The 12,117-nt window shown below is 36.5% G+C and overlaps 1 protein-coding gene across 1 annotated transcript; it reads left to right on the forward strand.

Annotated features, from left to right (window-relative positions):
• The first annotated feature begins 598 nt into the window (after positions 1–598).
• On the forward strand, positions 599–2,862 carry LOC130734613 (uncharacterized). The gene has a single exon (XM_057587101.1). The coding sequence runs from the start codon at positions 1,091–1,093 to the stop codon at positions 2,636–2,638; it is 1,548 nt and encodes a 515-aa protein (XP_057443084.1). The 5' UTR covers positions 599–1,090; the 3' UTR covers positions 2,639–2,862.
• The last annotated feature ends 9,255 nt before the right edge of the window (positions 2,863–12,117 follow it).

Below are 12,117 nucleotides of genomic sequence, written 5' to 3' on the forward strand. Positions count from 1 at the left end.
TGCAGTCTTTGGTTGGTTGGGATAAGAATCAAATGGAACTAAATGGAGGGCAAACCAAAGGACCCACTTTGAAAAAACTGTTTTAAAACCTCAACAAACTAAAAAGAACACACATCAATCATAGAAAGTCAAGAAGAAAAAGCAAGTTGTGGATATAGTGTCAAATTTATTTCGTCTCTTAATTATGAGATTGAGAGTTCGATTTCTTTTCTATAAGAATGAAGCGCATATTATAACCAGCATTTTACCACTTATTATGAGCACCCGCTACGAAGAAATTAATCATTATTATCAACTACGATAAAAAAAATCTTATAAAAAAGAAAGTCCAGAAGAATAATGGCCTGAGAGTGGAACCTTTTACTTGAAGTGTGTGTTACTGTTAGCACAGAGAGAAAGTGAGCATTTCTTTCCTCAATGGCAAGACAAAGGAAGGAATAGTTGGCCACAATTCAGTTATTAGTTTCAGCACTAGGGTAGGGTCCCCTCATCAACATGGATGCTGATGTGGACAAATCTGAAACCATTGGATCAAGTAGGGTCTCTCTTTTATCTCTTCTTCTTTTTAATCTTTGCTTTCATGCATGGATTTCTCATTTCTCCTCCAAATATAGTCAAGACTCAAGAGAGAGAGAGATATAGAGAGTTAGAGAAAGAGAGAGAAACAAACTCTCACCCTCACTCACGCACACACACACACACACACTCTTTTTCTTTGTTCTTTTCTTCTCCCATGGCTTGGCTTGCTCATTCTCATTCATCATCATCATCTCTACCCAATACCCAGTTACCCACCTCTTCAAGTTTTGATTTTTTCTTCACAATTCACTTCCCAAACACAAACAACCTTCTATACTAGTCCCTTCACTTCACCTTCACCTTCAAGTTTTCATTTTTTTCTTCACAAATTTCCACACTTGGCTTTGAAATCTTGATGTGATGCCATGAATTTGGTTCATCTTTCTCGCGATTTTTGTGCTCTCTGCTCGATAATCTGATCTGGGTATTCGCTAGTTTTCTCTGATCGTGCAAGAAATTCAGCATTTTTCTTCTGTTTCTGAAAATTTTCACATTTCTTGGAACCCCATCAATGGAAGAAGATCAAGAATGGAAGCACGTTTGCAAATTCTGCAGCAAGAGGTTCCCTTGTGGGAGATCGTTAGGGGGTCACATGAGGTCCCATTTCACCAATGGTGATTCATCAATTGATCAGAAGGAGAACAAGAAGAAGAACAAGAACCCTTCTTCATTGGCTAGTTCTGAAACTGGGTATGGTCTCAGACAGAATCCAAAAAGGACTTGGAGACTCAACGATTGGAATGATGATGAAGAAGAAGAAGAAGCAGCTATGGTGTTTGAAAATGTCTGCAAAGAGTGTGGTAAAGGGTTTCACTCTTTGAAAGCTTTGTTTGGTCACATGAAGTGTCATTCAGAGAAAGTGAGAGTGTTGAAGTTGATCAATCACAGTTTTCATGATCAAGATTCATGGAACAACAATGTGGGTCGGAATCGGAATCAGAAGGTGGTGATGGATAGCCAATCGGATAGTGAAGCTGCTACCATTGCTCCAAATCGGAGGAAAAGATCCAAGAGAATAAGAACAAGGTATGTGATGAGTGGCAAAGTTGCTTCTTCTTCTTCTTCTCTGTCTTTTGCTGCATACCCTTGTTCCTCCTCTGTTTCTGAGGCAGAGTTAGAGCAATATGAGGTTGCTATAAGCTTGATGATGCTTAGTAGGGATGTGAATCCTTGGTGGGGTGGTCTCAATTCTGTTGCTGAGTCTTCTGAGAATAATAACTCACTGCATTTGGAATTGGAAGCACCATTTTCAGTTCCAATTTCTAAGGTTGAGGGCAAGAGGCTTATGAATTCTGTTTCTTCTAATCTGAACCCCAAAGGGGGGAAAGGTTCAGAAATTTTGGTAGCTGAGAGTCTTGAAAATGGATCCAGGATGGACAAAACCAGAGTTTGTGTAAATGGGGTTGTCAAGAATGTAAAGGATGAGAAGCCAGAGTTTGCATTTGAGGTCAATGATAAGTACACTAGTTCAATGAAGGCAAAGTTGAAGAGTTTGGTGAACAAGGGTTCAGAAGGTGAATTGAGCTGCAAGAACACTCATAAGAGAGGCAAGTTTGAGTGCACTACTTGCAACAAGATCTTCCACTCTTACCAAGCTCTTGGAGGTCACAGAGCTAGTCATAAGAGGATCAAAGGCTGCTTTGCTTCCAAAGCTGAGAGCAGTGAGAACAACAGCATTGAATTGGAAGCTGCAGAAGCAGAACTCTACCCTGATCCTGATCTAACAACAGAAAGTAAGCTCATGATGAAGAAACATGAACTAGGTGCTGGTTTTGGTGATGAGACCATGAAGAGCAAAGAGCATGAGTGCCCAATTCGCGTCAAGGTTTTTCAATCTGATCAAGCCTTGGGTAGACACAAGAGATCTCATTTGGCTGGTGAGTCTGAGAGTAGTACTAGTCACAGTGAAACAGTTTCTGAAATAGGGGACTTCCTTGATCTCAATCTTCCTGCTGCTACAGAAGAAGGAAGCAATAGCCATGGTGAGCCTTTCAGACCCTGGTGGATAGTAAGAAGCAACCACAAGCAAGAGGCACTGGTAGGCCTCATGTCTAACTGAACCTCTCAATAGTCCATTCAACTTGAGAGTGAGAATTTCTTCAAACTGTGTATAGAAAAGTTTAGTTTCTGCTTTCATTTCATTCATTCTTTACAGGATTCATGTCCTCTTAGGTGTTGTTTCAGTTCTGTTCATATTCTTCAAGTAGTTCACTCCTTTTTGGGTGATATGTGATTGACTATTACTTTGTTCATACTTCAAAAACTAAGTTCCTATGCTGCAAATTTCAAGCTCATGATGTTGGTTCTCATTAATGAATTGTAACAGATTTTTAAGGTTGTGTAGTTTTCACACACTTTTTCTCTACCTTTGATGTATGAAGTTCCTAAAGTGACATTTTGGTGAGTAATTATGTTATCTTTGCATCAAAGAGAAATAGATGAGGTGTTGAAAAACTGGGGTAGATAAAAAGGCAAGATTTCATTAGAATAGAAATAAAGAAGGCATGTGAGGGTGAAGGTGGTTGTTTAGTCACCTACCATAAAAGCCTGACCACCCATCTATATCTCTTCTGTTCTCTTCTCTAAGTACTTGGCACACACACTACACAACACAACTAGTGTGTTTTTAAATCCTCCTTAGTGGTGCTGAGAAGCCAATATCATAATAATAATTCACCAGGGGAGAAACCGAGGGAGGTGTGCCTGGACCACAACTATGTAACAACATATAACTTCTTGACACATAGTGCACCTAATTATAATTCTGTTTAAGTGCTAGGTGATAAAAGATAACTTTTTTTACTTTTTAAGATTAGAACCTTGATTTGGTTATAATTATATATATTAAATTATTATAGAATACTTTGTAAATAAGTATGTTAACCACAGGGTTTCTAGGGAACAAAGAAAAATAAACAAAATTTGACTCTATGCTGGGATGAATTATTTTTTTGAAAGGTGGGATGAATTTAATCATAGTAGAAAGGGGAGATGGGACCATAGATGCTATTTGTGCACACCAATTAAAAGGAGTCAACAAATCCTTGTGGGTTTAAATATTGGTTAGCTATGAACGAATTTTTAAGAAAAGTACCATTTATTTTAAGTGAATGTTAGTTTGCAATGATATAAATGAAAAATTAAACACTCAACATGTGGCCTTTTAACGTGTCATAACCAACTATATTGATTTTGGTTTATCTGCAGTTAGAATACCTTATATTCATACATTCATAATATCTAAATAATACAATTAAGACTTAAGATCGATTGACTCTTATTTTTTATCGAAATTGAATGATAGACATGTCTTAAAATGTAAAAAGTCATCCTACGGTAACGGCGTGAATATAAGAATTCCGGACCACAAGGAATCCATTTCCAACTATATGGTGTGGAGCTTACTAAACAGCATAGCAGCTTGGTGGTTTGTAACTGGCACAGTATGGGGCAGTCCCTGATTTACATGGCTGCAGTAGCTGGCATTGTGGCAGGTGCTTTAGCAACTAATGCAAGGAACTAACTGCATCTGCAGAGAAAGCTCTGCAGTCCCAATACTGCATGTGTAGTTAGTTAGGCAGCTGTTCCAAAAGGGTATTCTTGTCATAAAAGTTAACGATTTTTCTTTTTCATAATTAAACTTATCTTCAAATTCATGCACTGTCATTGCATTTGCATAGTAACAAGAAAGAGATGGTTCGTCTGCTTCTTCATAACAATATTATTTTCTGCATGACTGTGGGTTGGGGTTACACTTTTAATAAATATCTTGATAAGGATATTGGGGATTTTTAATTTATCTATTAGAATTTAGAATAAGTGCGTCCAACTTAGTGCTTTGTTTTAAAAAACATAATGCAGAAATATTACAATTTAGAATTTGTGAATTAGTCAAATTCATTACTATTAAAAAAAAAAAGCAAATTCTAAAATTCTCTCCGGCCTGTTCAGCTAATAAATCAAGGAAGTGATAAGAACATAATTGTTAAGAAACTACTAGAATGAAGAGAGTGGAAGAGAGAAGCAAGAATGAGACATGTGATTCTGTGAAATAAGGTGTGGCTGATTGATGCAGCCTCCTTTATTTATAGCACTAGAACTAGGTTAATTACATGGAGAGGTGATAATGACCCAAGCCCATAGAGAAGATACATGGTCCAAACCTATATGGTCATCCTATAAATAACACTCCCCCTGGATGACCATCCCTTAAGAATGTGCCTCATTAAAACATTACTAGGAAAAACCATGTGGGATAAAAACCTAGTGAAGGAAAAAGAGTACATCATTCTATAGTTCGTCTTTATACATTGCCTCATTAAAAACCTTACCATGAAAAACTCAATGGAAAAAAAAAACATAATTAAGGAAAAAAGAGTACAATGCATTTTAATTGAGATATTTCAGCCGACGAACTCCGATATTTCGCACAGCTTTTCAAACGTTGTAGTCGGAAGGACCTTTGTGAACAAGTCTGTCAAATTATCACGTGAATGAATTTGTTGGATGTCTTTGTCACCATATTTTGTAGATCGTGAGTGAAGAAGAGCTTTAGTGATATGTGCTTTGTACTATCTCCCTTGGTGTATCTTTCTTTAGCGTTGTGTTATCTGCAAGGTGATGGATGAATCTCCGATGTAGAATTTCTCATATTTAGATATCTTTTGGGTATTGACTTTAAGTCCAAAGACTCTTATAATTTTGCAAACGAATTGCTTCTTTATATGTTGGCCAACCACACCCTTTAATATGAGTTCAATATTCTCGCACTTATAATATTGAGCGCTACTTCATATGTCGACAATTTTTCAAGTTATTGGTTCCTTGTTTCAACCGGTATAGATATAATCGATTGACATCTCTTTGTATCAATAATAACAGGTACCTGAACCTCGTCAGAAGGTTTAAAGAGTTTTCGCAATCTCTACACTTTTCATGATAATTCTCTTCATAACAAAACCATCTTCCTTCTCTAAAATTTATCTTTGGAACCAAGTTTAGGCATGCCTTAGCCTAATAAAATTTCAATAGAGAAGGTCATTTGCAGCATAAAGGAATTTAGAAATCCCTTTTTGATCAGAGAATGCATCTTTCGAACTTGAGGTTCATATTGTTGTGTGCGAGTATATATGCATTCAAAACAAATTTTCTTAGCTGCTTAGTTTTTCTCTCCCCCTTATGCCGAGAAATAACGATAAGTTAGATATGAAATATCTTCTGGCAAAAGCTCAAATTCATAGCATAATCTCAGCTTTCTTTTAATCTCACATAAGTGTTGTCTGTTGGACAACGAAGAACACATAGCATAAAAAGTTCTTAGATGAGAGATATTAGGTTCCTAACAATGAACCAATTGTAATGGAGAGAATTATAATACTCATTGGCTTGATGCATATAGATGTAGCAACATCACATGTCCAAAAAAATAAGGACATTGGTTCTCTTAATAAATGTCTAGCTATAAATAAGAAGCATATAGCTAAATATCTTTGCCAGATCATTTTAAATATGAAAATGTGCAACTTGACATTCAAAATCATGTCACATACCAACTTGATCAAGGTTGGGAGTTTTATTCTATCAAGGTCGATGCATCGATAAACACTGAATATGTGCACATGTATCACATCAAATATATTCAAGAATCATAGGGAATTCCCCTTACTTTGCCACAATTTTAATTTTTGGCTTTGAGAACATCTGAGAAATAGACTTTCGCATTATAAGATTCGGAATGGTCTAACCGGTCATATGCCAATCACAATCACTTCTTCCATCTGAAGAACTTCGCTAACAAAATAATGCTTCAATATTTCAAAGAATATTTTCTCGCATTTTGAATCCTTCTGGGATTTTCACATTTTCCTCATTTTATCTTCATACTTTGATATCACCAGTTGGGGAAATATGAGAGCTTAAAGTAGGAGACTCTCTAAATTACACTTGAATTTCAACATACTTCCCCTCAAGTGTAAGTTAACACTATTTTATCGTACTCCCCATCGGCAGAAACATATCTCTTTTGAAATATTGCTTTTAGGGTCTCTTCCGGAGAACCACCATACAATATCATATATACCATTACATGTTCTTCAGGAACAATAAAATATCACAACTTTTATCATGTTAGATGAAATATTTATTTCTGGAAATATTTCAATCATAATAGAATCACCTATTGTACTTGAATGTATATAAATGAGGAACTTTAATATAATTTGTCAATGTTGCACTTAAAATTGGCATATCATATCAACATACAAACAAATTGTATTAAAAACTGACTTTCATTATAATAATTGGAGAGTTAATGACAATCAATAATTTCCATCAAACTACTATTATGAAGAAAAAAAAATGCTGCGGTTGCTAAAATTGGTCAGAGAGAATTTGAAGGATTTAAAATTAATACTAATAAAGACTAATAAGTGAAGGAATAAAAAAAATTACAACATATATTAATTAAAAAAAAACGCGAGAGAGACTTCAAATTAAAAAAAGTTGCAAGTACTTTGCTTCCTAATCCCCTAATTACCTTTTTCTTTTCATGTCTTTGCCTATTTTTCCTTTTTCTTTTCATGTCTTTGGTCTACCTTGAGTATGTTTTTTTTTCTAAGTTGCTATTATTTTGTTTTTACTGGACAAAATAAATGATGAAAAATGTAAATTTAGATTGTCATCTTTAGAAGAAAGATTATTGAGTAAAGAATTTACTTATTATTGCATAGGTGAGGCGAGCCTCAAGAAATTTATCTCTATGATTTTCCTCTATCATAGAAATAATTCTTCTTGGTGGTCTTATTGCATCAAATTCTTCTTCTAGGTGGTCTCAAAGAAGCAACTATCGGCTAACTTTAACTCTTTTTTCAGCACCAGGAGCGGATGGACTGCCTGCTCTCTTTTACCATAAATTTTGGCATGTCATTGGTGATGATGTAGCTGAGTTTTGTCTACAAGTTCTGAGTGGAGCTACATCTCCAGGTATGATAAACCACACTCTATTGGTACTTATTCCTAAGATTAAAAAGACTGAGCATGCCACACAATTTAGACCAATTAGTTTGTGTAATGTCATTTTCAAGATTATTACTAAGACAATAGCAAATAGGCTTAAGTTGATCTTGCCTGATTTAATTTGTGAGAGTCAAAGTGCTTTTGTTCCTAGGCGTTTGATAACTGATAATGCTTTGATTGCGTATGAATGTTTTCACTACATGAAGAAGAGAATCAATGGCCGGAATGACACTATGGCACTTAAATTGGACATGTCCAAAGCCTATGACCGAATTGAATGGTCCTTTCTTGAATCTGTTTTACAAAATATGGGCTTCCCTGCTCATTGGGTAAGTCTAATTATGAGTTGTGTGACATTAGTGTCTTTTTCAATTTTATTGAACGGCAATCCTCAACCAAGTTTTGCTCCCCTGCGTGGGCTTAGACAAGGTGACCCGTTGTCACCATATTTATTTATTTTATGTGGGTAAGTCTTCTCAGCCATGATCGAAAAAGCTATGATTGATTCTGAGATTAGTGGTATTAAAATTAGTCGGCATGCGCCTGTCATATCACATTTGCTTTTTGCAGATGATAGTGTGCTATTCGCACGAGAGATAGTGGAAGAGGCCCAGTGTTTGAAGAACATCCTAGCCACCTTTGAGCGAGCTTCAGGTCAACGAATCAATTTTGACAAGTCTATGCTTTCAATGAGCCGAAATGTGCCCGATATTCATTTCAATGAACTTAAGCAGCTATTGCAAGTAAAGGCGGTTGAAAGCTATGACAGATACTTGGGTTTACCAACTATCATTGGTAAGTCTAAAACTCAAGTGTTCAATTTTGTCAAAGATCGAGTCTGGAAAAAGCTTAAAGGGTGGAAGGAAAAATTCCTTTCGAGGGCAGGCAGGGAGGTTCTTATTAAATCTGTGGTTCAGGCCATACCCTCCTATGTTATGTCTTGTTTTATTTTACCTGATGGTTTGTGTGCAGATATTGATCACATGATAGCTAGATTTTACTGGGGAGGTGACCCAAATAAACGTGGTCTTCATTGGACAAAATGGGAGAATCTTTGTAAGAGGAAGGAAGATGGTGGCCTTGGTTTTGGTGACTTCAAATATTTCAATATGGCCTTAGTGGGAAAGAATTGGTGGCGCATTTTTACTCGCCCTGAGTGTCTGTTATCACGAGTTTTTAAAGCGGTTTATATTCACAATTGCAACATGCGTGAGGCCAAGAAAGGGTATCGTCCAAGCTATGCATGGACAAGTATCCTAAAAACGAGTTGGATATTTGAGAGAGGGTGTTCTTGGAGAATTGGTGATGGAACTCAGGTTGATATTTGTAGGGATAAATGGGTGTCGGGAGATGCGCCTCTCATTTACCGACAAGATTTAGTGGAAGAATTTAATCTCACCAAGGTTGCAACGCTCATTGATCATGACTTGCACTGTTGGAGGAGAGATTTGATTGAGCTGGTTTTTAGCCCAAGCACTGCGGCCAACATTCTTTCCATTCCTTTGGGAGTGCATGGGGGCATTGACTTGTTTCATTGGCCAGGTACAAGTGATGGACAATATACATCAAAAGAGGGATATGACTTCATGCGGTTGTTGTTACACCGTGATCCTGCGTCCTCTTCCTCTACCGCTACACTTGAGCCAAGGAGCTGGAAGTTTTTCTGGGCATCTCGAGCTTTGCCTCGTTGCAAAGAAACCTGTTGGAGGGCAATTACTGGTTTGTTGCCCCTAAAGGAGAGTTTGTTCCGGCGCCACGTCGATGTCGATCCAGGTTGCGGTTTTTGTGCTTCCGAGAGGGAGAATGAAGACCATCTTTTCCTCCAGTGCCCAGCTGCCAAACACATCTGGTTTGCGTCTCAGCTAGCCATCAGAGCAGATTCTTTTACCTCGTTTCAAGCATTCTGGACAGCGGTGATAGCGATGGATGATGAAGAGGTTCTGGCCATGGTTCAGACGGTGGTATATGCGATTTGGGAGGCAAGGAACAAGGTCTGTTTTCAGCAGGGAGAGCTGGTGGTGGTTGCGGTTCTCCGCAGTGTGGCTAGTATGTTGGAGGAAGCTCAGGTTCGTGATCTTTCTTGTGCACCTTCGGTTTCGTTGCCAGCAAAATGGAGCAAGCCGGCGGTGGGTATCATCAAATGCAACCTTGATGCTTCTCTTCGTGTTGATGGAACGCGTGGCATGGGGATGGTGGCTCGCGATTGCCAAGGTGAGGTCATGGCGGCAACATGTTCCTTTCCTATCTCTTGTACTTCACCACTTGTGGCGGAGGCCATGAGTATGAGATGGACATTACAGTTGGCTATTGATCTAGGATTTCGCCGGATATGCTTGGAAACGGATTGTCTCCAATTATTCAATAGTTGGAAAGCAAAGGAAGCCGGGAGATCTTATTTGAGTTCGATTCTGCAGGATTGCTGTGTTTTAATTAATGCTTTTGATTTTGTTTCGCTTTCTTTTGTTAGACGCGCAGGTAATACTGTTGCGGATTTTTTGGCTAAGAACTCTGAGACCTATGCGAATATAGTATGGGTGGAGGAGGTTCCGGTAGCCATTTCTCATTTGGTTATTTCCGATGTAAGGACTCAATTGCCGGTTGGCCCTTAATATTTATTCAGTTTACCTTAAAAAAAAAAAAAGAAGATGCTATGAAACTTGCAGCTTTGCTTAAGCTACAATGTCGATTTCAGCAGCTTTAAGGTTTTAAATACTAAAGCGTTGCTCAAATATGAAGGAACTTTCGAGAATCATCTTGTACGCTGCTACCCAAATGCTTCAACAGACTTAGTACCTTGCAAGAGATTTAATGATTTTTTAATGTGAATATATCTTTAATAACTTGAGCATCAGTTAAGAACAGGAGAGGACAATTCGATGTTTTTTTTTCTACTATTGTAATATAATTTAATTTAGTCGTCATATAAGAGTTAGTACTAAAAAAAGTGAGGCACTCAAATTTGAACTTTTCCGAAATTCAAATCGCCTCTCCACAAACCATGAGTTTTCTACATTATTGATTTATTCATTTGTCCACTTTTTTCTTATTATTTGTTACACAACTCTTTTCATCATCACATTGAATATCTATATCTCAAAATTCCTAAACCTAGATATAATACACGTGCGTTGCTATATAAAAACTAATATAGTTTAACTGAATATTAAAATAATTTTTAATTATAATTATCATAAAATTAAAAATAATTATCTTAAGACAATTTAATAAATATTATTAGAGTTCTCTTTGTGTAAAAAAATATATACTCAACTTTAATAATTAGCATTGAATTAGTTTTAATAGTTTAATTATTTTTTATATGAAAAATAATTACGTAAATTTTAAATATTTATATTAAATAATAAGCTTTTAACATCATTAAATAAGTTATAATAATATGTTGTGTGCTCTTTATAAAAACAAAAAAAGTAATTTTAACATTTAAAATTAAAATTATATTAAATTATAACTTTAATATATAGCTATTAAAAAAAACTTAAATAGTGTAAACCATGCATTCCCAAGTCATTTGAAATTTATTCAACTTTTTTATATTATTTTTCTCGGTTATGCATTCTCAAGTCATTTTCACATAATAGATCGAAACTTTTTTTTTTCAAATTTCATTTTATGAGTGTCTAATTTATTTATGAAGGATAGTGAGTTAGTTTTTTTTAGAAAACAGAAATATATATATAAATAAATAAATGATGGAATAAGACATGAATACAGAACTCATAATATAAATGATGGAATGTTTCCATCACTATTTTGATCTACCTGGTTGCCATGCTTCTTAGTTTTTAGCATTTCAGTGTGGGTCGTCACTAGAGCTCTTGTGGTTGTGAAATCATTAAGCAAATCACCCGCTAATTTGCACATTTCTCTGCAACCGTCTAATAATACAGCATGTCGAGCCATGTTCACTGGACCCCAATGACCACTAACATCAGCAACATAACATTCAATGGAGTCTCTAGCACGTTTTGTCCACCTATGCAACACTAGACTTTTAGGAATTTCATGCATACCCAAAATAACCATTACCGCAATTATATGCTCACATGGAAGGCCAATTGACTCCCTTCTTTGGCAAGAACATTTTAGCACAGGTGTTGGTGGATAAAAGTATACATGCCACTCCTTGCTCAGTGTGCGAATTTTTGAAACTGTGAATATCTAGAAACATGCAGTCAATTTACGCCCACTAACGTAAACTATGAATGCTTTAACGATAACAACACGGAATTTATCAAATATTGCGGGTGTGTACAAAGAGGCAACTGACTTCTCAAGTTGCTTGAACGGTGTTTCCAAAGGTGGCTTCCCAACCACCGATGCTAAGTCTGCTTCCACCTCCCTAAACCGCATGAAATTCAAACATCTATGGAAGTGTTGTAAAAACTCTGTCAGGTTATACCTTGAATGAATAAACTTCTTGATTTCTGAATGCAAACTCTCACATGTGATGTGGTCCGGAACCCAGCAAAGAAACAACCCCGAATATGAGCTACTGCCCACATC

Source organism: Lotus japonicus, chromosome 1 (genome assembly GCF_012489685.1).
Source record: "Lotus japonicus ecotype B-129 chromosome 1, LjGifu_v1.2".
NCBI lineage: Eukaryota > Viridiplantae > Streptophyta > Magnoliopsida > Fabales > Fabaceae > Lotus > Lotus japonicus.